The following is a 26,827-nucleotide window of genomic DNA, read 5'->3' as shown; positions in this document are numbered from 1 at the left end:
CAGGTATATTGTGTCCACCTGAGGTATCTGAGGATAGCATTTGTGCTTCTGTGGCCATTCCCTGCAACATAGTCACCGTGGGCTTTTCTACTTCCCGATGAATGTGGGGCTATACCCAGGTATTTGAAGCAGGTGACCTGCTCATCTTGTGACCATTGATGCACCATGCACGTGGTTTGAGCCTCTTGGCAAAAACCACAATTTTGGTTTTCTGGTAATTGAGCTCCAATTGACCCTCCTTGCAATATGCTGCCAGTGTCTCGAGAGGCTTGTTGCGTCATCTGCGTAAAGCAGCACTGGAATATGCTTTCCTGTGAGTTTTGGAGGGTGGAAATTCATATTGTGGAGGTGGGGAATCATATCATTTATATAAAAATTGAAAAAAGATGGGGCCAATATGCATCCTTGCTTGACTCCCTTCTTGGTCTCTATTGCGTTGGATAGATGGCCCTGGAGGGAACATGGCACTTTTAGCAAGGTCCCTTCATGTACTGTGCGTATTAAATATAGCAAGCGTCTGTCAAGTGTGGAAGTCTCCAGTTTTCCCCATAGCTTTATTCTGGAGATGGAGGCGAAGGCTGCTCTGAAGTCGATGAAGGCCACATAGAGAGAGACAGTATTACTAGATGAGTACTTCTCTATTAGGTGTTGGAGAACTAAGCCTTGTAGTATATATAATTATAATAATGGTTATAATACCATATTGGTCCGAATATAAATCATACCCGCAAATAAGCCGCACCTTTAAAATTTGCGGGTGTGGCCCACCTCCTGGCACTACCGCCCTGAATGGGGGGTGGCCGGTCTTGGTGCCCTGCTCCCCACACCGGTGCCAGTGCTTGATTCCGCGCACGCTGCATGCCTGACTTCCAGCACTACCAACTCCTGGTTCTACCTCCCCAAGTCGGCGCCAGCGCCAGCGCCGGCTGCCCCACCCCCATTCAGGGCAGTAGTGCCAGAAGCTGGGAGCGCAGCGCTCGGTTCTGAATATAAGCCACACTTTAACTTTTCACAGTCAGAATTTGGGGGGCAAGTGCGGCTTATTTTCGGGTCAATCCGGTAAGCAGATAATTTAAAGCTAGCCTCCATCCCATTTCATGAAATCACATGCATTGTGCATATTTCCCTCATGCCCTTTCACTGCAGCTAGTTCAGGTACTTTTTGCCTCCCCCCCCCCCCATTTTAGTAGACCTTGAATAAAAATTCTTCTTTTTTTGCTCTCTTTCTCTCCCCCCGCCCCCGGCTTTCTTTCATTTAGTTTGGCAATACCTGCTATTGCAACTCTGTTCTGCAGGCACTTTACTTTTGTCGTCCATTTCGGGAAAAGGTTTTGGCTTGCAAGGTCCAGCCGCACAAAAAGGAAACCCTTTTGACATGCCTCTCAGAGCTTTTCAACGACATCGCCACACAAAAGATGAAGGTGGGGGTCATCCCTCCCAAGAAATTTATTTCCCAGCTGCGGAAAGACAACGGTAACTAGACTTCTTAAATCTCCATGTCCACTTCAGTGTTATGCATCCTTGGGGGCCTTTCAGGTGTTACTTTAGTGGCTTGGGAGCTGCTTCCTAGAGGAACATGGAGATGGGGGGGGGGGTGCAGAGAGGGTGATGTATTGGTTTGAGTGTTGAACTGGAATCTGGGAGACCAGAGTTCAAATCCTTATTTGACCATGAAACCCATCTTGGGCCAGTCACTGCCTCTCAGCCAAACCTACCTCTTAGGGTTGTTGTGGCGATTAAACAAGGAGGAGAGAGCCACAAACAAACAAGTTATTGTTGTTGTTAAGTACCCGCCCTTCACCCTATTGTCCCAGAGCAGGTTACAATATTAAAGCACAACTGTAAGAACAGTTTAAAACAATTTACAATAACAAAAAGAAATCTATAAGAAAGAATGGGACATGTATGGGACAGAAAAGGCCAAAAACAGCAGAGTGATGTAAGAAGGTTTGTTGGGGTCCTAATCTCATTGCAGGAGAGAAGAAGCCACTCACCAATTCATTCCAGTTTGCTTTGTTATTCACTCCTCCCAATGCACACCCACAATAAAACATAAGTTAGAACTGTTTATAACTATTTATAATTCAGATCCTGCTGAGATCAATGGGACAAGGTGGCCATGGCTTAGTCCTCCGTTGAAATAAATGGGACTTAAGTGCAGCTGCTTTAGCCTGGATCCTGCCCATTACCTGGATATTTGAGATGGGAAATTAGCTGCTGATATGACACTTGTTGACAAGTGCTGAAATTTATGATCCTGAAGGGATGGCATGAATGTACATATCCAGTGTTGAAAGAGTGGTTAATGGAAGTCTGGAAAATTAAAATGATGCCAAAATTAACTAAATTAAGAGACAACAGCCAACAGATAGCAACTTCTAATACTTTGTTCCCTTTTACTAATATTGTGAACAATAGCGTACAGCCTGGATATTGAATGCTGAAACAGGGGAGTGTGTTTTCAAGAGGCATTTAGAAGTAACTACTGTGTCCACCACCTTCTGCCCTTGGGAGGGTGTCCAGAAGATTGGTGCCCGTACTAAGAAGACCCACTCCCTAGGTGTCACAGGGAAGCATCCCAGGGGCTTCAGTATAGCCATCAAGGCTTTGTCTGAAGATCTTATCGATTGGCCAGGAATGTCTGAGGGGAAGTGGTATGCTAGGTATCCTGCTTCTAAGTTCTTTAAGACTTTATATGCCTTAGTGCTGGGAATCTCCATAGTGGATCCGCACTTTCTCTGCTAGATCTAATATATGCATATAAAAATACATGCAGCAATCAATCCAGCTTAGTTTAAAAACGCTCTGTGCCTCAGCCAGCCAGCTGTGTCTTACCTAAGCCTTGTGTCCATTGTTGGTCTCTAAATAACTCTCCAGACTTAATGAGGCAGAGTGGAGCACCAATATCATGTGGCATGATTAAGAGGAACAGTATTACGCAGTGCATTTCACCCCCTTCTACCCCACCTTACTTCATCTTAGAAGTAACTGAAACTGTACGCTGCGAGTGACCTAACAGCATTTTAATCGCCCTTCCTTTTGTTTGTCTTGCATATCTTCATTGCCAGAACTCTTCAACAACACCATGCAACAGGACGCACATGAATTACTGAACTACCTGCTGAACAGGATTGCTGACTTACTACGAGATGAGAAGAAGCAGGAAAAGCAAAATGGCAAGCTGCGGAATAGAAGCAAAGGGGAGAAGGTGGACCACACTTGGGTCCATGAAATCTTCCAGGGGACACTAACCAATGAAACCAGATGTCTTACCTGTGAATCTGTATGTTGTTGTTCTTTAAATCCCCCAAAGCTCTTCCTTATCCAACAACAAGCCATTAGAGTATGTTGGTCCATTGATTTTAGTGGGCCTACTCAGAGTATGACTTCTTTTCTTTTTGTTCATTTCTGTCCTGCCTTTCCTTCAATGAGCTCAAGGTGATATACATGGTTCCCCTTCCCAGTTTTATCCTCACAATAACCCTTGTAGGTTAGGCTGAGAGACTATAACTGGACTAAAGTCACCCAGTGACCACTCTCCCTTGGTGATGTGTGATTCAGACTTATGCTACCACCTCCTGTGCATGCCTGTTTTTCACTTCTTGATTCCTCACGATCACAGAGGAGGGGTTTTTATTGTGTGTTGTTTGCAATAATTTACTCTGTTATGGGATACCAGACAGGAGGGGCACAAGGTCCCACAATGATGTAGGAAAGCAGTTTTGCAAGAAGTGTGATGTGTCAGTATTGGATCAGAGGTGAAGAACCTCATTGTGTGAGGGGGGGGGGCAAATCTGGCCCTCCAGGCTTCTCCATCTGGTCCTTAGAACTCTTCCTAGGCCACATCCATTACCAGACTTGCTTCTCACCATCCTTGAGTGTTTTTGCTTTGCTAGAATGTGTCCTAGCATGCTTGCCTGATGAATGCTAGAAATTCACATTTATTTATTTGCCTTCTTCACCTCTGGCACCACCCACCAGTGCCGTGTGGCCCCCAGAAGGTTGCCCAAATAGAATGTGGCCCTCAGGCTGAAAAACATTCTCCATCCCTGTGGTAAATGCTGGGTAGTCTAGTATGGTGATAACTTTGGTCTTACCTGTTTTATTACATTTTAAGTGTGCTCTTCATTCATTCTGGATCCCATAATGGGATACAAATAATATTTAAACAAAACAATTGCTACATCTAACCAATAAAACACAGTTTAAATAAAATAAGGAACACAGCAGCCGCCAAAAAAGTTAAAAGAAAAGTGTCAAGCAAACTTTCTTTGCAATGGCCATTAACTACACAGAGACCTTGAACAATCAGATACAGTGGTACCTCGCAAGACGAATGCCTCGCAAGACGAAAAACGCGCAAGACGAAAGAGTTTTCCGTTTTTTGAGTCGTTCCGCAAGACGAATTTCCCTATGGGCTTGCTTCGCAAGACGAAACGTCTTGCGAGTTCTTGCGAGTTTGTTTCCTTTTTCTTAAAGCCGCTAAGCCGTTAATAGCCGCTAAGCCACTAATAGCCGCTAAGCCGCTAATAGCCGTGCTTCGCAAGACGAAAAAACCGCAAGACGAAGAGACTCGCGGAACGGATTAATTTCGTCTTGCGAGGCACCATTGTAACTCCAAAAGCTTGGGAGGATGAGTGATTTTTTAAAAAGCAGGTTCCAGAAGCCTAGTAACACCAAGACCATCAAGCTAGGTGATTGGTGGCACGTCTTAGGTATTCCAGCAAAGGCCTTGTATATTTAGCTTCATGGCTAGTATGCTAACAAAATGAAAAAATGAGTCAAATAAGAAGGTATGAATATGTTGACTACTTTGGGGGGGGGGAATCTAAGGTAATCCACACCATACATTTAAAGCACATTTCATGCGTATGACTCCCCGCGAAGAAGCTTGGAAAATGCCACTTGTTAATGGTGCTTTGTATTTCAGATCTGTTAAGAGTAAACCACAGCTCCCAGGATTCTGGGAACTGAAAGCCATGTGCTTTAATGTGTGGTGTGGATGTCACCTGTCTAAGATAACCAGGGGAGATTTAACGTGAGTTCCCCATAGACTGAAGGAGTAGAGTAGCTTTCACCACAGCCTGATACCTTGTTGATGTTTTGGATTGCAGCTCCTATCAGCTGCAGCCGATACCCTGATGGGAATTGTAGTTCAAAATATCTGGAGGGCACCAGGCAGGGCACCAGGCGGGCAAAGGCTGGAGTAGACAAATGGCTGTAAGCCATGGCAGCTATATGGAACAGTCAGTGTTATCAGTTTTGCTGGTTTTTGCCACCATACTTTAGACTTTCTTGATACATCTGCCTTATCACTCTTGGAAACAGGTTTGAAGTGAAAATCTACTTCACTTGATCCAGCAGGGCTCTTCTTAAGATGCATTTCAGTCTGAAGAAGATTGAAATAGGAACCAGTTAAGTCAGCCAGCCATTAATTTGCATCGTTTCCTGGAACAAATCCAGTCAGTCAGCATGTCCTGCATCCAAGGAACTACATGACTTGCTTTGGATGTGTTTCTCAAAGAGTCCCTTCTGCTATATGGTGAATTGCCTTTGAAAACAAGAGATGAGCTTCCAAAGCAGTGTGTGTGTGCGCGCATGCGCACGTGTGTGGGACTCCTAAAATAGCTCTCTAGATCCTGACCTATTTCGGAAAAGTAAAGTCCTAAGCAGAGGGGGGAATCTCGAGTGGGCTTTTAAACTTAATGTGCTTTAAAAATAGCATTGGTTTTGATATCTGCTCCATTCTAAAGGGATCTTCTCAGCCGACATGGCGCAGGTTGTGAAAATTTGGTTCTGCGGCAATTGCCTGTCGCCAATGCAAGGCTTTCCAAAGGCCAAACTAAATATAACCCCACTCACACAATTAACAGTTGTGTGAATGGTTTGTTTTTTAAAATATAAATAGCAATCACAGGTGAGCTGAATTCAGAGCCAATCAAGGGAGTAGTGGGGAGGGGTTTAAACCTGACCATGCCCAGCTGCAGTCCCTGCCTGGGTCGGATGGGGGAAGTTGCACATGCCTTTGCACTGGAAAGAAGGCTTCCATTTGCACCAGTGGAATTGCTGATTGGACAAATAGTGTTCTGCTTAGATTGTCATTTTATATGGGGAGGTGTTCTGAGTGGATGAAACTACATGTAGCCTGCAACTGCCCCTTATTTTGAGAAGAGGCTGAGCAGCTATCTGGAAGATTCGGGACACATAAAAGGAAGTATTCCTATGCAGTGCATAGTTAAACTATGGAACTCACTCACACAAGAGGCGGTGATCGTCACCAGCCTGGATGGGTTTAAAAGAGGAATAGACAGTTTCATGGAGGCAAGGCCTATTGATGGCTATTAGCCATGATGGCTGTGCTCTACCTTCACAGAGGTAGCAATGCTTCTGAATACCAGCTGCTGAAAGCCACAGGAAGGGACTGTGCTCTTGTGCTCAGATCCTGCTTGCTGGTTTCTCACAAGAATCCTGTCTGGCCACTGTGAGAATAGGATGCTGGACTAGATCTTGGCCTGATCCAGCAAGCTCCTCTTATGCTCTTATCTTCAACCTTTTCAGTCTTCAACCTTTTCAGACCTGAAACCTTTAACTCCAACCAGCAATGTGAAGCTTAGACTGGAACCCATTTGCAGCTTCCCATTGTGGCTACACAGATTCCTCTAGGAAGCCCACATCAGGCCGTGAGGGCAATAGCCCGCCTTCTGGTTTGTTTGTTTGTTTGTTTGAGCACCAGATTTAAAATACAATAGCTTCTGAGCATGGAAGTTTTATTACAGCAGGGAGGGGAACTAGTCAGGGATGAAGGGAGTTGAAGTCCAGCAATTGATCCAACATGTTCTCCAGTATATGAAGAGAGGCAATAAGAGGCAGCATGGGGCTCAACATTGATTCTTTAGCATCTTTTAATTATTCCTTGTCTTTATTTCTCACTGCAGACATACCAGTTTGACAGTCATTCCTTCTCTGCAGGAAAACCCTAGGAATTGTAGTGTGGTGGCAGGGGAGCAAACTACAATCCCTGGGGTTTGCAGGAGGCAGGGAGAGTTATGTTACGTAATTTTGTTGTCTGTTTCTTCCTTGCCTTCCTTTCTTCCCTGGCTTTCTGTTTATCTCTTTAAAAAAATAAGGATGAAAAAATTAATAAAAAAAAATGTTAGTGGAATGGTATGCCCCTACTGAGGTCAGGTCATGACTAATTTGGGGGTTGCAACCCATTAATAGAAAGCCAGTGGTCCATAGCCGCCTTCCTCAGTCTAATACCCTCCAGATGTTTGAGATTACAACTTCCGTCAGCCCCAGTCAGTATCTGGAGGCTGTCAGGTTGGGGAAAGTTGATCTATAGCATATGAATTTGTATTATAAGCTGTGGTATTGATTTATGAGTGCGAGAGGATGCTGGGTGTCAAATGATGCTTGACTGCATGAGATCAAAGAGCCGTGTCCATCATTCTCTGCAGTATTGCCAAGGATTCTTGGGCACTCCTGTTTGGTGCTCCCCTTCCTACCACTTTTCATTGCTTCTGTGGCCACCCCTTCTCATACTTCCTTTTGCGTACAGGCAATCCTCATTCTGTGCGGGGGTTCTGTGTGCATTGGCGGAGTTTGCATAAGCCCGCTTGCCCCCACTCTGTCCCTTTGCATGATGTTTTTGTGGTGTTTGGGGGCTACCTCCAGGTTTGGCAGTGTGCAATCGGTTTGGCAGTGTGCGCGATTGCACATTATTCTGACATGCCTAAACCGGAAGTTGCCTGTATTAAAGATGTCTTCTTTCTTAAACTTGGAACATGACTACTAACCATGGTGGCTGTGCTGTGCCTCCACAGTCAGAAGCAGTGATGCTTTTGAATAGCAGTTGCCGGAAACTGCAAGAGGGGAGTGTGCTTTTGTGCTCGCATCCTGTTTGTAGATTTCCCACAGACACTCGGTTTGCCATTGTGAGAATAGGATGCTGGACTAGATGGACCAGTGGTCTGATCCAGTAGACTTTTCTTATGTTTTAGCATTTCTAAACTTGCTTATTTTTATTCCACTTACCCTGCCTCTTTTTTTCTTTTCAAGGTTAGCAGCAAAGATGAGGACTTCCTGGACCTTTCAATTGATGTGGAACAAAATACATCAATAACACACTGTTTGAGGTATTTTTTTTTTAAAAAAACCCAAACACCTCAAGAGCTTCCCAGATAAGCACTTGTGTAATGCTGTCAATATATGACACTTTACAGGAGCCTTTTCCTAACCTCCGGATCATAGAATCCTAGAATTGAAGAGTTAGAAGGGACCCCAAGGGTCTAAACCAATCCCTTGCAGTGCAGGATTTACAACTTAAAAATCCCTGGCAGGTGACAATCCAACCTCTGTTTAGAAACAGCCAGTGATGTTTTGGCGATGGTTGTGCTAGCTGGAGTTGATGGGAGTCATAGTCCAAAATGTTTGGAGGTCGCCATGAATACTGTTTTACTGAGTGATGTCATTAAAAAGTTGTATCCTTCCCCAAGGAACATATCCTCTAAATTTTGACAGATGGGTGGGGTGGGGAGAAAAGCCAGAGTCCCCATAGCAAGCATGTTGGTGACTTGTGCAAGTCAATTATTATTATTATTTTATTAATTTAATTTCTATACTGCCCGATATCTGAAGGTCTCAGGGTGGTTCACATAAAATATCAAATACATAAAATCAAAACAAAACCAACAACCCAATCAAAAACAAAAACCCCAAAGAGCCAGCATTTTAAAAAAAGGGTATAGGATGTAGATCAAGTCAGACAAAGGCCTGGTTGAAAAGGAACATTTTTGCCTGGCTCCTAAAGGTGTATAGTGAAGGCACCAGGCGAACTTCCCTGGGGAGAGCATTCCATAGATGGGGAGCCACTGCAGAGAAGGCCCGTTCTCGTGTTGCCACCCTCCGGACCTCTCGCGGAGGAGGCACATGAAGAAGGACCTCAGAGGATGATCTCAGGGTCCGGGTAGGTTCATATGGGAAGAGGCAGTCCTTGAGAAAGTTTGGTAGTTCACCATACCTCAGCCAGTGTGATGTATCAGCAGAGCATACAGAGCCCCAGCAGAGTCTTCAGAGATTTCCTGCTCCCAGCAGAACAGCTTCCAGAGTCCCCAGATACAAAGCAAGGTGAAACAGCACTATCTTCTATACAGTGGTGCCTCGCAAGACGAAATTAATTTGTTCCGCAAGTTTTGTCGTCTTGCGATTTTTTTCGTCTTGCAAAGCACGGTGTCGGGAAAGTTTTGGAAAAGCTTCAAAAATCACCAAAGTCTTTAAAAACCTCAAAAAAGGCTACCACACCATGTTCTATGAGTTGCTCCTCAAAGTCAAGTCGCAACTGTATTAACGGTGTTAAGAAAAAGGAAACAAACTTGCAAGACGTTTCCGTCTTGCGAAGCAAGCCCATAAGGAAAATTGTCTTGCGAAGCAGCTCAAAAAACCAAAAACCCTTTCGTCTAGCGAGTTTTTTGTCTTGCAAGGCATTCGTCTTGCGAGGTACCACTGTATAAAGTTCTTCTGGGCTTTGAAGTAAAGATAACACGTGTACAGATAAATCTGCTAGCACTACCACCATGTAAAAACCACAGCCTCTTTTCTTGACTCTCACAGATTCAGAGTTGGATCCTGACAGCATCAGGACAGAACATGGACCTCAGGACATACACAAGACATACTGAAAGCTAGAGATTATTATACCCATCTCTACACGTACCAATGGGAGGGTGAATGACTCAGCACCCTTATCTCAGAGCATCCATACGTAGGGGATGTGCTTCCTCCAGACATGAGCCCAAGCACTGTCATTTAACCCATTGTTCACATCATACCAATGAAGGGATGAAAACGAGCAAGTTCACTTATGCTAGAAATGGGAAGCCTTGGGAACATAGGAAGTCACCTGGGGCTCCTTTGGAAGGAAGGGCAGGATATCAGTTCAGTCAATCAGGTAATCATCTGCCTTCTACTGAGTTGAGTAACAGGGCTGGACATGAATGTGACAGCACTCTGTGGTTTCCAGCAGCTGATATTACTGCCTCCGACTGGAGGCAGAGTGTAGGCATTGTGACTAGTAGCCATTGATAGCATTATCCTAATCCAACACATTATTGGCTGTGCAGACTAGTAGTGGTTTTCCACAGGTCTTATTTCTCAGCTCTCATTGGAGTTGCTGGGATTTGAGTTACAAGTTCCCTATCCCTGTGGTGCAGAAATGTGAGGAATGGAGCCTTAGGAACATGTGACAGAATAAATCATGTGACAGAGGAAGCTTCAGCCTCATCCTGCTGGCTGTCCAGTTTGTGGGCCGGATGGGATGTGAGTTTTCTCCCGCGAACCTGAGTTTGCTATAGTATAAATAAAAAACAGATTTATTTATCTCATAAAATTTATACACTGCTTGATTGTAAAACAAAACAATGTGGTTTACAAAACAAAACAAAAAAATATGAAAAGGAATTGACAACAATAATTTAAAACTTTCAAAAAATTAAAATTATCAATAAATTGAAAACAAAACTTGCACCACCTTTCTAAATATCTAGGTAGGCATGTCTAAATAAAAGTGTTTCTAGCAGGTGCCAAAAAGAGTACGGTGCAGGCGCCTGCCTGATATCAATAGGCAGGGAGTTCCAAAATGGAGGTGCTGCCACATTAAAAGATTTTAATGTATTTTTAATCTTTGTTGGAAGCCGCACAGAGTGGTTGGGGAAACCCAGCCTGATGGTGGGGTATAAATAAATTATTATTATTATTATTATTATTATTATTATTATTATTATTATTTGCTTACAAATGCGGAGCAGGTATTAATGTGGCACCTGAAACAGTGCCAGTTCCACCAATTGAAATGGTTGAGTGGGCGTAAATGGGGTAAGGCACTCTCATAGGTAAACTGCTCCCCAATATGAGGTATGAGCAAACAGGAGTTCTTGGTTGGTGGTGAAACGCCTGAATGTGCTAACTCAGTGGTTGCCAATTGGTGGTCCATGTAACCCACCCAGGAGGCCTGTGACACATGCCTGTCAATTGTCCGGAACATCCTGTTTTGGGGGGCTGTGCTCTTGTGTAGGTCACATGACTTGCACAGGAGCAAGGTGCAGAAGACTCACATTCTGGTTTTGCACTGGGACTCATTGAGTGCTGTTCACAATACAAAAACTATGACAGAGATACCAACATTTTCAAAAGTAGGGGATCCATGGCTTTGGCTTTTGAAAAATGGGATTCGCAGTAATAATAATAATAATAATAATAATAATAATAAAAAATTTTATTTATATCCCGCCCTCCCCAGCCGAAGCCGGGCTCAGGGCGGCTAACAACACTAAAATAGTGCAACATTATAAAAACATCATAAGAATTAATTAAAATCAAAATTGATGGCAACCATAAACTAAAGTATTATAAAGATTGCCAAAGGAGGGAGTCAGGCTGTGCCCTAACCAAAGGCCTGGTGGAACAGCTCTGTCTTGCAGGCCCTGCGGAAAGATGTCAAGTCCTGCAGGGCCCTTGTCTCTTGTGACAGAGCGTTCCACCAGGTTGGAGCCGCAGCCGAAAAAGCCCTGGCTCTAGTTGAGGCCAGCCTTACCTCTATGTGGCCTGGGACCTTCAAGATGTTTTTATTTGAGGACCGTAAGTTCCTCTGTGGGGCATACCAGGAGAGGCGGTCCCGTAGATACGAGGGTCCTAGGCCGTGTAGGGCTTTGAAGGTTAAAACCAGCACCTTAAACCTGATCCTGTACTCCACCGGGAGCCAGTGCAGCTGGTATAGCACCGGATGAATGTGATCCCGCAGCGAAGACCCCGTAAGGAGTCTCGCTGCGGCATTCTGCACCCGCTGGAGTTTCTGGGTCAGTCTCAAGGGCAGCCCCACGTAGAGCGAGTTACAATAATCCAGTCTGGAGGTGACCGTCGCATGGATCACAGTGGCTAGGTCAGGGCAAGAGAGGTAAGGAGCCAACTGCTTAGCTTGGCGGAGATGAAAAAATGCCGCCTTTGTTATAGCTGCAATCTGCGCCTCCATGGAGAGGAAGGTATCGAAGATTACACCCAAACTCTTAACGGACGGTGCTGGCACTAATTGCACCCCCGCAAGAGATGGGAGTTGCCCCCTCAATCCCATATCGTCCCGTCCCAGCCAGAGGACCTCTGTCTTTGAAGGATTTAACTTCAACCGGCTCCCACGTAACCATCCAGCCACAGCTTCCAAGCATCTGATCAGTGTGTCTGGGGCCGAGTCAGGATGGCCATCCACCAACAGCAGTACTTGGCTAATTGCCCTAACGGCCCTAACTCTGATTTAACTTCCCATTTTTACAGGAAATTCAGTAATTCTGAGACTCTGTGCAGTGATCAAAAATACTACTGTGAGCAGTGTCGCAGCAAACAGGAAGCGCAAAAGAGGTAAGCCTAAAAGCTATTGGTTGTTGCATTTTTATGTCACTTTTCCTCCAATCTACTCAAGGCAGTAGGCATGGTTCTCCATTCCCTTTTGTTCTTGTGTGATAGATTAGGATAAGAAAAAGTGATAGAAAAGTCCATTCGGAATCTGAACCTGTGTCTTCCTTTGTCCAGCACTTTAATCATTAAACCACCCTGGTTCTCAATAAAAATAAGATATGTTGTCCTTTTTTCTTTTTTCTTTTACAAATTCTGAATAAAAATTTACTTGCAAAAAAAAAAAAAAGATATGTTGGTTACAGTTCTCTTTTGTTTGAATTAGGGACAATACATTATATAGAGAGCCAGGTGTGTCTGCTGCAATACTATGAGTACAGAAAAACACCAAACATGATATTGCATGTTTACTGCTTTGATGGTGGTGGTGGTGGTGGTGGTGGTGGTGGTGGGAACTCTCCATGCTACAAAGCAGCACTTATTTCAAAGCAACTACAGTTTGGAACAATTTGTATTTCCTAGACTTTCTGTCGCTGAACTCCACTTTTTTTGCTTGCTTGTGGGGTGCCCCACTTTTGTGATGGAATTCGTGAAACTATGCCTGCTGAAATCTCAGGTGCTGGAAGGATGACTAAACTAAGTTTCCAATAGCCAGGCATTGGTTGAGGGTGCCCTGAAGAAGCTCTGTGCATGACTTTCAGAATCTGAATCAATTGTTCAAACCTATTTTATAAAAGGTGATGAATGATTTATGTAAAATAAGAGACTTAACTCAGCAAGTTGCAGAATTCAGCAGGTACAAAATTTCGTATTCTTGATGCAGAGTGTTTGAAGGTTTACATGTGTGGGCTGCGACCCTGATAAGCTTCATCCTGTGTGACTTATGTAAAAGGAAGCTGTCATGTCTCAATACAAAGCAGGAACATATTTTGTGTTTTGAAGCAGAGCCAATCAAATATCTTCTGTTCAATATTTTCTCCTTTTGGAAAATGCCGACTGATAACCTGCAAAAACAAATTAAAGCCATCTGACTTGGATGGTTGGGTAAGAGTAAGTGTTACCACTTTTGCCTCCTACTTTTCTCACGGATACAGGAGAAAATCAATTGTTCTTATTTCTTAGTCAATAGCAGCCAGAGCCAAAAGGCAGAGTTCATTCTTTCTTCTGCTTTCCTTGTTGTGATGAGAGACGGATGCTTTTGGGCCATATAAGAAGTTGCTTTGAGTCCAGATGCTCTTTCTCAGCCTTCACCAACCTTGTGCCCTCTAGATATTTTGCACTCCAACTTCCATCAACCTCAGCCAGCACAAGAGGGCTTGTAGGCTGAGGCTGATGAGAGTTGTAGTTCAAAACATCTAGAGGGCAGCAGGTTGGCAAACAGCCTCACTGATTCTTCCCAATGTTGCACAAAAGAGGTACTGAGAAATGTTTCAGATTTGCTAATATTGAAAAAGCTATCCATTTATTTGAATAACTTACCATGTTTACTGTTTTAAACAATCTTTCTTAGAATTCAGAGTGATTTCATAACATGGATTCCACCCTCCACCATCTCATTCTCTTTTGGTCTTATTTTGTGGACCTAGGATGCGAGTGAAAAAGTTGCCCCTGATTCTTTCTCTGCACTTGAAAAGATTCAAATACATAGACCATCTGCATCGATATACCAAACTTTCCTACCGTGTAGTCTTTCCTTTGGAGCTTCGACTCTTCAACACTTCAGGAGATGCTTCAAACCCAGATAGGATGTATGATCTTGTGGCTGTAGTTATTCATTGCGGCAGGTAAACTATGAGGGATCACATGCATACCATGTGATATAGCATTTGCCATGTATTTGGGGAAAATATTTGTCTGTTCTGAGACATTCTGCTTGTGGGCTTCCCATAAGCTTTTGCCTGGCCGCTGTAGGAACAGGTGCTGGACTGCATGTCTCTTTGGTCTGTTCAAGCTTTCTCTTACTTCAGGGGTGGGGAGAATGTGGCCCTCCAGATGTTGCGGAACTACAGATTCAAGATAATTCGCCTATGATAATTGGTTCCCTGATCATGTTGGCTGGGAGTTGTGGTCCAGCAACACCTGGAGGAACACAAGAGTGTCTTGCATGTCCTCTATTACAAGTCTTCTCTCAAAACACTTTAAAGGAAATCTTCCTACAGCTTTCACCTCTCTTCTCTTGTGCAAAGTAGTCCCCCTCTTGTTCATTCTGCTTCTGCTCTTTGCTACCTGTCTTCACCAGCTGGTGGCACTTCCCATAGGATGGTCTACCCTCAGAATTATGGAGTCTGGTGGATTCCTGAATGCTCTGGGGGATTTCCCAGCTGACATGTTGAGACTCTCATCACATTGTGGAATGGTGATGTATGTGGAGCTATCAGCACGATCTCTCCTGAGTGTACTTACTATTGCTGTGGAGCACATAGGTTGTCTTTGTACTTTAGTGACCTGCATGTCTGAGGATGAAGACCAGCTTGAAGAAGTGTGGTTGACCACCTACCCCCTTGACCATCTTGGCTTCTTAAAATTGGCCATAGTAGATAGACTGGGTGGGTCCAGGGAGTGATCAATGCTTCATTTGAGGAGGGAGAGGTACCACCCACTCTGAACTTCCTTAGAACCTCCTTAGAACCTCCCTCTACCTGGAAGTGTTAAGCAACCATTAAAAAGGTAAAGGACCCCTGACAGTTAAGTCCAGTTGCAGACGACTCTGGGGTTGCGGTGCTCATCTCGCTTTACTGGCTGAGGGAGCCAGCATTTTCTGCAGACAGTTTTTCCGGGTCATGTGGCCAGCATGACTATGCCGCTTCTGGAAAAACCAGAGCAGTGCATGGAAACGTTGTTTACCTTCCCGCTGGGGCGGTACTTGTTTACAAATATCCCTTTTTGAGACAAGGGTACTTGAGAGGGTGGTGTTGGCCCAACTTCAGGCATGCTTTGAGGAGACTGAATATCTGGATCCATTTCTGTCTTGCTCTGAAACTGCCTCAGCTGCCCTGTTTGGTGACATTGTTGATGGATTGGCTCAAAAAAGTGAGACTTGAGCACACTGTACTTCAATAGTTCAGGGGCATTTCCACAAAGTAACTATGGGAAGCTATGTTTGACACTGTGGGAGCTTTCCTGCGATGTCTTGCAGGGTTCTTGCAGGGATATGTGGATGACACCCATCGCTATCTGTCTCTCCCATCTGAGTCAAGAGAGGTGGCTGAGGTGCTATACTGGTGTTTGGAGGTATTGGTGGGTTGGATGTGGACCAAGAAATAGAAACTATCCTGAAAAGACAGAGATGTTATGTGTTCCAAGTTCTCAAGTCAAGGACGTGGGAAGATGGCTTGCTCTGGACAGGGTTGCACTTCCGTGGAAGGAGCAGGTTTGTAGCTTGGGTGTACTGCTGGATTCAACATTATCACTTGAGGCTCAGATGGCCTCAGTGACTAGGAATGCCTACTTCCAGCTGCTGCTGTTTGCCAACTACAGCCCCTTCTAACCACTGACTTAACCACTGTACTCCATGCTCTGGTAACTTCCAGATTGGATTATTCCAATATGCCCTTAAAGACAACTCATAAACTTCATCTGGTTCACAATTCTCCAGCCAGATTACTGGCTGGGCTTCCCTATAGAACTCATATAGCCCCTGTTCTAACACAGCTGCATTGGCTGCAGGTTTGTTTCTAGGCCTAGTTCAATGGGCTCACACTCGTTTTTTGAAATACTAATTGACTTAGGCACCAAATGACCCTCTCCTTCCCTACAGACTCACTCCGGGCGTAAAATCAGCAGAATACCTGGTAGTTTGTCTTGGTAGTTCTACTGCCCTCAGAAGGGGTGGCGGTTGTATCCCTGCAGAGGGCATCACCTCTGGCAACCCCTAAGTTGTGGAATTTCACATTTCGGGAAATGTGAAAGAGGCACCTCTTTGCTATGGCTTGAGATGTATGTTTTCAGGATGCACACTAATCCTGTGCTTGTAGTTTGTTTTAACTGTTTTTAATACTGATTTTTAAAATTGTTGTCACCCACCCTGGGCCCTGCTAGTGAAGGGCAAGTAATAAATGTGGTTGTGATACTAGTAATAATAATAAGTCTGCATCTCAGAGGGTAGCTCACTAGGAAATGGCTGCTCAGGACTGCAGGTGACAGATGACTGATAACTATTTTATATGTTACAGTAGCTTAATGTGTTCCATCTCATTTGTACAATCAAGGAAGAGTTCTCAATTTGTTTTTAAAAAGCAAAAAACTATTGTTGGATTTCCCCCACTCCCTGCCGCCCCCTACAGTAATTTAAGACATTTGCTTGATGCGCACACAAATTATACATGAATTAATGTTTTCGACTGATCGTTTAGAAATGCTGAGTTATTTGTAGAAGCCAGGTGTAGGCTGCTCCCATCTTCTCTGAAAAGGAAATTGAAATAAAATCTATTATTGGAACAATGAAATTATTTAAAGCAGTATAATTTGACCAAATGTTTTTAAAGGTTTATATTTTCATGGAGTCAGCGCCACCTGGTGAGAATTCATCAGCACCGAGTTAACAAGGATAGCCAATTAAAAATGGCAAAAGGGAGCATTACCTGCACATAGGAGGCTACCTTAGACATGGTCAGAACGTTGGTCAATCTAGCTCAGTAGTGACTGCACTATCTGGCAGTGGCTCAGGAGTTCCTCTCAGCCCTGCCTGGAGATGCTGGGGGTTGAGTCAGGGGCCAGCAGCATCCGAAGCATGTGTGCTGCTGTTGAGTCACACAGCCCTTTCCCAAAGAACAGTAAATGCCAGTGAGAAGGGTTGCAACCTAACCTCTACCCTGACTAGTTTGCCCTGCACATGAAATGTTTTCGTTTGGAGGGCTGTTCAGTCTTGTGAACCGCCATCTGCTTGAAGTGGTAGAGCACAGACACAGATTCCCAGGTTGCTAAGAATTAGGCCTACATTGCTGTGTGGATCCTGTATTCGCACACACTTAAAAAACCCCTGTAGGTTTTGGTGACAACCATTAGTGTATGATATTAATATACCACCTGTCTGACTGGGTTGCCCTAGCCACACTGGGCGACTTCCAACAAATTAAAACATCACAGTAAAACATAAAACATTAAAAACTTCCCTCTACAGGGCTGCCTTCAGATGTCTTCTAGTTGTATAGTTCCTTCTTTATTTGACATCTGATGGGAGGGCGTTCCACAGGGCCGGTGCCACTGCTGAGAAGTCCCTCTGCCTGGTTCCCTGTAACCTCACTTCTCACAGGGAGGGAACCGCCAGAAGGGCCTCAGTGTCCAATGGAGGTGGAAATGTTCCTTCAGGTATACAGGGCTAAAGGTATTCAGGGCTTTACAGGTCAGCACCAACTTTTTCGTTTTGTTCCAGCGGTCCAAACCGTGGACATTACATCACCATTGTGAAGAGTCATGGTTTTTGGTTGCTGTTTGACGATGATATTGTAGAGGTATGTCTATATATTATGCCACCTTCTCACACTCTGGTGATAACTCTTACGGTGTCTTGGATGTAAGTCATTGTCACGACACATTATTTAGGCGTTTAACCTTCACTGGTGGAAAGTGAGCTGCTTTTACCAGTCCCATAAACACTTTTGGTGGGTGGTTATTTTGCTGTTGTTTTCTCATTCTTTTCCACTGATGGTCACAGAAGAATAAGGGTTAAAAAGAGTCGGGGAGAGAAAGAGTCTTAAGAGATCTGCCACCGGGTGCTTTTGCATAGCAACAAGTGCAGAAGTCCTGGATGGGCTTCATAAGTAAGCAAAGAGCAGGATGGGGAAGGGAAGGAGAAGGGAGGCAAAAATTAATAAAGTTCCATCTTGAAGGCTGGGGTTCAGTGCAGTTCCTGGAACAACTCAAGTCAACTGATACAGGTGGTGATGGTAATCATCTGCCCTGACTTGAAGGTGGTTGATATTGAAAAGTGATTAAATTATTACAGACTCTGTTGGTTGCCTTGTTAAAGGCAACAGCATAATTTTAAACGTCTCTTCTAACCATAGTGTGCAAACCCACTTCAAAGCATGTGTTCAATCTCTCATTTACAAAGGAATTGTGACATGCATTTAAAATGGTTTACATAGATGCACAGGTAGTGCAAAATCCCAGTTAAATATCCAGAATAAAAGAGGATGATCACCCTGGAGTGGGGGAAAGGGAGGGACTGTTTCGTTCCTGTCCAGTTCCAGATTTGCCAACCAGAGTACCCATGTTACATCTGCACTTGACAAAATTGATCCCATTTACTGTCCACTGTCTAGATCAGTGTTTCTCAATCTGTGGGTCCCCAGATATTGTTGTACTACAACTCCCATCATCCCTGACCACTGGTTATGCTGGCTAGGAATGATGAGAGTTGTAGTCCAACAACATCTGGGGACCCACAGGTTGAGAAACACTGGTCTAGATCATGTTTTCTCTTCCCTGTTTGATTGGAGCAACATCTGTTGACGTCTAGACATAGCAGTCAATGGGTCAGAGTGCTGTCACTATTCACTGCTTTCCACCAGAGAGACAAAGGAGGCCATTTAGAAAAGACACTCTGAGTCAACACAGAACTTGTACTTCTAAGTTTCAAGGCTATGAAGATGTAACTTTTCCAAAAATACAGTATTGATCCTGCAGTATTCTTGATATTAGGGCAAGGAACATAAGGGTGTTGGTTGCCATGAGACTGATGTGTTTTCACTTCCAGAAGCCAATAGTTTCGCCAGCAGCGTCAAAGTGTTTATCAGATTGTGAAAAATAGCTACGGAAACGGGAAGAAGTTGTTTTCATGCCCTGGCTATTTTTTCTTAAGAACTGTTGTTGAAAGGACTGGCAATGAAAATTGGAACCCATTTCCTTTTCAGTTCTTAGTCTGAAAGATTTTTTCATGTGTGGGGAAAGTTCTGTTTGTTTAAAGGAAAAGATATTGCAACCAAGCTGTGTGGTTAATTAAGTGGCTTATTGTTGGGTGGGGAGGGGAGCCCTCCACAATTTAGCCACTGGTCAGGGTTATGGGACCCCCAGGTTTCCCCTATGTGTTCATCATTTTTATTACAGAATTAGTAATCGGCTGGTTGGTTGATGGGTTGTGGAAAGGCCTCTGCTCCCAGGGACCACAGTGTATTCTAGATCTGATGCCTATAACCCCATAGAGACAGAGCTTAGCCTCCTTTCTTTTCTCTTATATGGGTCTGTCTCCATATCGTTCGAGGACCACATCTTCCACGTTCCTTATCAAGCCATAAGTACAGTGTGTACCCTTCCCTTCGCCGTGGCACCTGCCTACCTATCTTGAGTTCCCCATTGACATTTGTGGCATGGGTTGCTGCCACTCTGGTCCCCTGGGGCTAGGTTGGTTCTGGGGTTCCCACTGGGGTGAGTCATCAGATCACTCTAGAGGACAGCTGTTCTTGCTCCTTTTTCTTTTAGAAATGGAATTCCGTGTCTCCAGGTATTCTTTGTCAGTGTTATAGTTTCTGTTAGGGTGTCGTTGGCAAGCCTTGGTGCTCTAGGGTCACCATCTGGATCCTGCTCCACATTGAAAGTGACAAATGCCTGGATGGGATGGAAGAATCCTCCCCCCACTGCCTGTCTGAGTCCTCAGAATCCCAGTTTCTCTCCCCAGATTTATGTGTCACCAAATCAGTAACTGCAGCTGCTGTTTTATTGATGGCTACATATCCATCCAGGATCTGAGTTGGTCTCTGCTGGATTGCATTGGAATATATTGTATCCAGCTCCCCCAGTACTACTATAGCTGGGCTCCTGAACCACTTTTCTCAGGAATCCTTATCTTGGTATCAAACAGGTAGGGGTGCAATGGATCTCTTGAACCATTAGCCTCTGCTAGTGCATTTAAAGTCCCAGCAGACCTACCATGACTTTTCCACAGCCTCACTGCCCATGTGAGCCAGAAGACTGTTCATTCTGTCAGTGGCTCTATTTCCCTGGTTAGGGCCTGGATCTGAGTAGCTGTCATTGGTCTAATTCGAGTAATGACTTCTTGTTGCTGTATTATGAGCCCTGTGTTGGCTCATCTTTTCCCAGCTGCCTTTTCTGTTTTTCTTTGTGATGTTCTCTGAGTGCTCTCAATTTTTATTTAATCATCTTCTCCTTTTTCTCCCTAGTAACTTGCCTCCCAGCACCTGCTAGTATCTCCTGACGTGACTTGTCTGATTCCTCCTGAATTTGTTGGATGGCTTATATCATATCCTCTGCTACCCAGTTGATTCTGTTAAATCAGACACTGGTATCAGTTGCCTGCCTTCCATCATTACTCAGGACATTGAGAGCCTGGTTATGCCTTCTGCTGTTTTTGTCCAGTCTTTGACTTGTTTTTGCTTTGGCCCAATAGGAGGTTGGCAAGGATCTGAATCACAGGTCTGCTTCTGTGGTGCAATCATTGCAAGTCCCAAATGCCCATATCCCTTTTCACCTTCATATATGAACATTTCAAAGAATCATAGAAGTGTCACCTAGTACAACCCCTGCAATGCAGGAATCACAGCTACAGTATCCCTAGCAGAATGGCCATCCAACCTTTGTTTAAAAACCTCCATGGAAGGAGAACCCCCCATCTTCTGAGGGAGTCTGTTCAACTGAACAGCTCTTAATGTGAGAAACTTCTTCTTAAGGTTTAGTCAGAATCTCATTCCGTGTTAATTTTAATCTATTGGTTTGGGTCCTACCCTCTGGAGCAGCAGAAAACCAGCTCACTCCATTTCCCACATTACAACCCTTCAGATATTTGAAGACTGCTATCATACCCTCTCTCAATCTCCTCTCCTGCCTGCTAAACATACGCAACTCCCTCAACCCTTCTTCATAAGGCTTGGTTTCCAGACCTTTTGTTATCTTGGTTCCCTCCTCTGCACACCTTCCAGCTTGTCAATATCCTCCTTAAACTGTGGTGCCCAGAACTGGTTGGTGAGATCCGACTGTGCCTTCTGGTCCTAATATGTCTAATAAAGAAAAGTGTTGGCTATGAGAAACAGTGCTCCCAAGTTTATTTAACACATCTTTTAAGAATATAAAACCTCAATATTGGTGGTACTTACTAATACAACATAGATTTGGACAGAAATGGAAACCCCAGCTTGGCAACCATGGGGCATCCACAGGTCTGCCTCTTGTGCTAGGGTAGAAGGCAGGGAACGGGGCAGGCAGACAAAATGCTGTGAACCTGAAGCTGGCATGGTTTTTTAGTCCCAGATGAGTCTTGGTTGTATCATGTGCTGCTCTGGGTCCTGTGCATCCCAGGCTAACTCAGGCCCTTCACACACCTTGTTTCTGGGGTTTCCATCCATACATTTGCCCAATCCAGCCCACCCCCACCCCAGTGCAAAAGGGGGGGGGGCTGTTGGATTGTATCCATCAAACCCAAAATCTACTTTTGCACTGTAGATCAATACTAACAGCTTTATATTTTTGGGTTTTTGCCAATAATTGCCAGTTTCTGAAGAACTGTGCTAGCTATGATAAATTAAATGTCTGCTTGTTTTTTACCTATACATCCAAATGTTACCTTCCATTACCGTATGGGCCTTATCAATGAAATGGATTTAGCACTGGTGATAAATCCTCCTGTGGCGAAGTCTCCTCCTCCAGACTCTCCTCTTCTACCGCCATAGGCAGCTGTCTCACCGGTTCCACAGAACCACACAAATCACTGGCCCTCCCCTTAGATTATTCTTCCCACCTGCCTCCTCTGCACACACGTGCCCCTACTCCTCGGGCTCCTGCCCATCGCTGACATGGAGAATCTAAAGGAATGCATTTCCTTTAACTTTTTCAAATACTTTTAAATTAAATTGTAATAACAAGCAGGTTACAGGGAAAAAACATATGAAAGTAAAATCAGTTTTTTTGTTTGTTTTTAAAAAAGAAAAGATAAGCTGTCACAGTGCCAGTAAGTAACTACAAGGTAGAATTAATGCAATTTACTGTTGATAATAGACCATCTTAAGAGGGAAAGGATGCATGGTCTCTAATTACAAAGAGTTCCATAGCCTAAAGCAAAATACAGTGGTACCTTGGGTTACATACGCTTCAGGTTACAGATGCTTCAGGTTACAGACTCCGCTAACCCAGAAATAGTACCTCGGGTTAAGAACTTTACCTCAGGATGAGAACAGAAATCTCATGGCCGTGGCGCAGCAGCAGCGGGAGGCCCCATTAGCTAAAGTGGTACCTCAGGTTAAGAACAGTTTCAGGTTAAGAACAGACCTCCGGAACGAATTAAGTTCTTAACCCAAGGTACCACTGTAGCTTTTCTAAGATTATTTTCTAAGTTTCTATAGAAATTGAAAGCTTTTATATTTTAAAATGAGCCCCCTTTTTAATTAAAGTCCTGCTTGATTAATCAGTGGTACCTTTTTAGGCTACGAAGTATTTGTTTTTGAACATTTTTTGTCCTTCTGTAGTATACTTAGGGGTAATGTGTGGCTAATAATCCAAATTAAATAGCCGGTTACATAATCCCAGTGAATTTCCCAAGTCTTTTAATTCTGATGCAGTCTCTCTGTGACCACCACCACCACCTCCCATAAATATTTTGCTGAATTTAAAGGGGGGGGGAGACACTAAGTGAGATTCAACAGGTAGTGATGTTATTTCCCCTTCCTTAATCTTCTTGTTGTCTTAAATTGCAGAAAATTGATGCTAAAGCAATTGAAGAATTCTATGGAGTAACATCGGACGGTTCCAAAAACTCAGAATCTGGATATATCCTCTTCTATGAATCAAGGCACTAAGTCAGTGCACTTTGAAGCATCTTGCATCTTTTCAGAAAAGGAACCAAGCCCCTGCTCAGATAGGACACTGTAATGATAGTAAAATCAATACCTCATCATTGCCATAGGACCGCAGGATGTCACCAGGACATAAACTGGGACATTTTCTCAGGGACGACAACTGCCATTAGCAAGAAGGCATCTTGCTTTGGATTTCTTTCTGGGCTATTTTATACTTGTTATCTTCCCAAATCTGTGTTACCTCTACTTGAAATATGCCTGCTTGAACATTCAAGAACCAAGGAAATATTTTTTTTTGTTGTTTTTCAGTAGCATTATACAGTTAGTTCATCATTCAGGGTTGATGGCCTGAGACTGTCCCTTGGTTTCTATTTCTCCTGTTTTTTTTCTGTATTCTAGCAGAATGATTTCAGTCTTCAGTGTCAGCTCAAGACCTGTTTTAGGGTGTGAGTTGCAGAAAGTTGCTGACTGCTATTGGTGGCCCAAAACAGGATTGCTGCCAGATTAAATTGTATTGGAAATATCATGCCTTTAATTCTGTGTGTGGCAAAAAAGAAAAGAAAAAGTTGTTCCTATAGTGTTGTGAATTTCCTCAAAGGGTAGCATCTTGATTTCAGATAACACTATTCTTATTCTTCATTTATCCCCACTTTGTTTTCCCCCAAAATCTTATTGAAATGTTATTTTTATGTGTTTTATAATGTATTCGCTACTCAAAGCCGCAATATTGCAGAATCTAAAGGAGCAAAAAGTAGATGGAAGTCTTTGAGGACCTGTAAGCTGAATTGATTGTATTTCTTGGAGCTCTTATATAAGCCAAAAGTGCCCTCTACTGAAAATAGATATATTTGTTGTTTGTTTCAGCGTATAACAAACTCTACCCACACAAACAAAAAGGCAGTTTTTGGAATGAATCTACATTCTATAAGTACCTATTAAGAGGCAACACTAATTCTGAGAATTAATGAACAAATCATCCTTGTTTTGGAAACGGTGGGAGTTTAAGAAGAAATAACTGAGGTCAACATGTACCGATGCCTTGAGAAGTATCCAATTTAAGTGGATTTAAGTGGACCATGTATAATTGCCGAGTTCTTGATTGGCTGCTGCTTCAACAGAAAAACAAGGCTGTCTCATGAAGACTGAATTTCACTTAGTGTCTGTTTACCAGATCTGCTGCCCCTGTTTATCCTGCCACCTGAATTGGTCACCACTGTGCCTCCTGGGTGGGGTGGTCCAGGATCCAGTGACCAGTTTTGGCTATGGGGAGTCTTTGTTGTGCCTAAATTGGCATTCCCACCTGAAATGGCTTCCCAGCATGTTCAAGTGGAGGGAGACACTTTGAGCAGTCCTCTAAAAACATCAGGATTGCCTCCATTGTAGCAATGGGAAACATGCGCAGCAGCTCCTTGTAAGCGTTAGAGCACATGGAACTCTGTACTGGGACACATGAGTGGAAATGGAGATTCAGCCTTCCATTTGGTTGTAACATTAAAGCCACCTCTGCTTGTCCCAAAGCAGCCCTCCATATCATGCTCACAGTCAAGGAGGAGGAGATCTACTTAATTGCAATTCCATAACTTGTGCTCTGGCTCCCCCCCCCCCCAAAAAAAACCCCAACCATTATGTGCAAACATCACGTCACATTCTCTTAATGTCTTCTTACGCAATTGTCTCCCCGGCAGAATTCTGCTAGCAACAAATTCTGCAATTAAAAACGGACAAACTGTCAGGTTTCAGTATTCACACTTCAACCACTTCAGGGAGAAAACTGATGTTGCCTAATATATTAATGGAAAAATATGCAAAAGTAATCTTTTCTTCAGAGGTTGTCATCACTAATAAAATAAGTCTTTGACAACTGGCTCTTGATAATGCATTACATGTGAATGTTCTCTTGGCTAGAAATCCACCCGTAAAGACCCAAAATGGGGCCATTAAGCAAAGCCTGTCATCTTGTAGGTCTTCGGCGGAAGGTCACAGGTGTGAAGGCACGCACTAAACAGCAAATGGCAGAGTAATGTAGGAGAACATAAGGCAGAACATAGGACCACTCACTTCTATTTTGTATAATTGGTGATAATCCTTTACAAATAAAATGCCTTGTAAGAAATAGAAAATATTAAGAGATATATATACTATAGATTAAAAGTGCATTTTTGCTACAGTTTCTATTGTGAAGAGAGTGGTTTGATGCTGCTTCTGTATAATTAAATGACTGCCGAAATGTTTCCAATAAAAGATTGAGTATGATGAAATGCATCAAATGTATGTGCATTGTTGCTGTTTTTAAATTGAATTTAAATGCTAGACTAGGGGATATGTTTATTCCATTTCTATCCTCTGAAAGGTGGTATGTGTGGTCTCCCTACCCGTTATACCTTTACAACAAGAACCCTGTGCTGAGATAAAGTGACTCATGCCAGTTATATATTTTTATTTATTTATTTAGCACAATGTGTGTATTGCTTCCCTATAAATAAAACTTGTAAGTGGTTGACAAAACGGCAAAACGAAAGCCGTTTTTTAAAATTAGAAATTAAAGCTCATGGCAGCTTTTACGTGTCTGGGTAGGTTTGCCCAAACAGAGATTTTAGTATGTGCCAAAACAGATATAACAAAGGTGCCTGACTGATGCCAGTACAATGCCTCTCTGGGGAGAAAGCAACTTTTTGAACACAAATTACACTATCCATTAAAAAACCACATTTGGTGGTGGTTTTCTACAAATTTTTGGGCAGTGTCAGGCAGTTCCCACTAGTTCTAAATGTATTGTACTCTGGTTTCTTGGGATTGCCAAGTGTTTAAGCAGAATGTAGAATTTTTCATCCCTTTTAAACAGACTGGGTGAAGTACAGTGTAGGGAGGGCCTCTACTGCTGTAAGACATGCCATTAAGGTAAAACATGTCAAATCACATGGCAGGTTCATATAGGGTAGGTGGGGCCATGCACAAACCGAGTGGCAAATACATGCAGATATGAGACTGCCTCAAATCAGGGCAAATATGTACTGCCTAGCATTTCACTCTTAAGAGGCAATTTCTTAAGTGGCAGAGAGCTGGGCCTGGGTAGCATGGTTGAAATTTTTTTTTGTCTTATGTGTCTCATCTCTCCTGGGATTGTGAGTTAAGAGGTTGCAGTAGCCATTGCCAGAAGAATCATTTCTGCCAGTTCTGGTGGCATGCTGGCTGGGGGCAGTGATTAAACTCCTTTCAGCTGAAGCACAACAAACAGAAATTTGAGGTTTCTGTGCATTTCTGTTTGTTCTGATTCAGCTTTAAAGAGCAGGCTTTCACAGGGAAAGCTCCAGAGCAAAAGTGTGGGTGGGGGGGGGGCATTTGAACACAGAGCTTTAAATTGCCTGAAAAGCACAGAGGAGAGGTAAGTGTGGATAAGCTCTTAGTCTTGCCTGTGTAGCAAGTGCTAGCTTGCTCTGCTGCGTTGATGGTCCATGGTTCACAAATAAATACAGCTTTTAAAATTTTCCTGGTGCCAGCTGCTTACTGATAGTAGTGCAGACCCATTGCAAGGTCCCTTCACATAATAATAATAATAATAATAATAATAATAATAATAATAATAATAATAATAATAATAATAATATATTATTTATACCCCGCCCATCTGGCTGGGCCCCCCCAGCCACTCTGGGCGGCTTCCAAAAGAACATTAAAATACTATGATACAT

The 26,827-nt window shown here is 43.5% G+C and overlaps 1 protein-coding gene across 4 annotated transcripts in view; it reads left to right on the top strand.

Moving 5' to 3' along the window:
- The window catches only part of LOC308578439 (ubiquitin carboxyl-terminal hydrolase 12-like), a 51,133-nt gene extending 25,740 nt beyond the window's left edge, over positions 1-25,393 (top strand). For 3 of the 4 annotated variants that reach the window (XM_081178819.1, XM_081178820.1, XM_081178822.1), the window contains 7 exons: positions 1,260-1,473; positions 3,069-3,283; positions 8,059-8,135; positions 12,319-12,402; positions 13,983-14,180; positions 17,768-17,846; positions 23,037-25,393. In XM_081178819.1, the coding sequence (XP_081034945.1) occupies positions 1,260-1,473; positions 3,069-3,283; positions 8,059-8,135; positions 12,319-12,402; positions 13,983-14,180; positions 17,768-17,846; positions 23,037-23,138 (969 nt within the window). In that variant the 3' untranslated portion in view covers positions 23,139-25,393. The remainder of the gene's footprint in view (positions 1-1,259; positions 1,474-3,068; positions 3,284-8,058; positions 8,136-12,318; positions 12,403-13,982; positions 14,181-17,767; positions 17,847-23,036) is intronic. The other variant, XM_081178821.1, reaches the window with a different exon arrangement.
- Positions 25,394-26,827: the final 1,434 nt, after the last annotated feature.

This window comes from Podarcis bocagei, assembly GCF_964188305.1.
Source record: "Podarcis bocagei genome assembly, chromosome: Z".
In the NCBI taxonomy this organism is placed as follows: domain Eukaryota; kingdom Metazoa; phylum Chordata; class Lepidosauria; order Squamata; family Lacertidae; genus Podarcis; species Podarcis bocagei.
The sequence above is the reverse complement of the archived record's forward strand: the minus strand, read 5'-3'. Positions and strand labels throughout refer to the sequence as shown.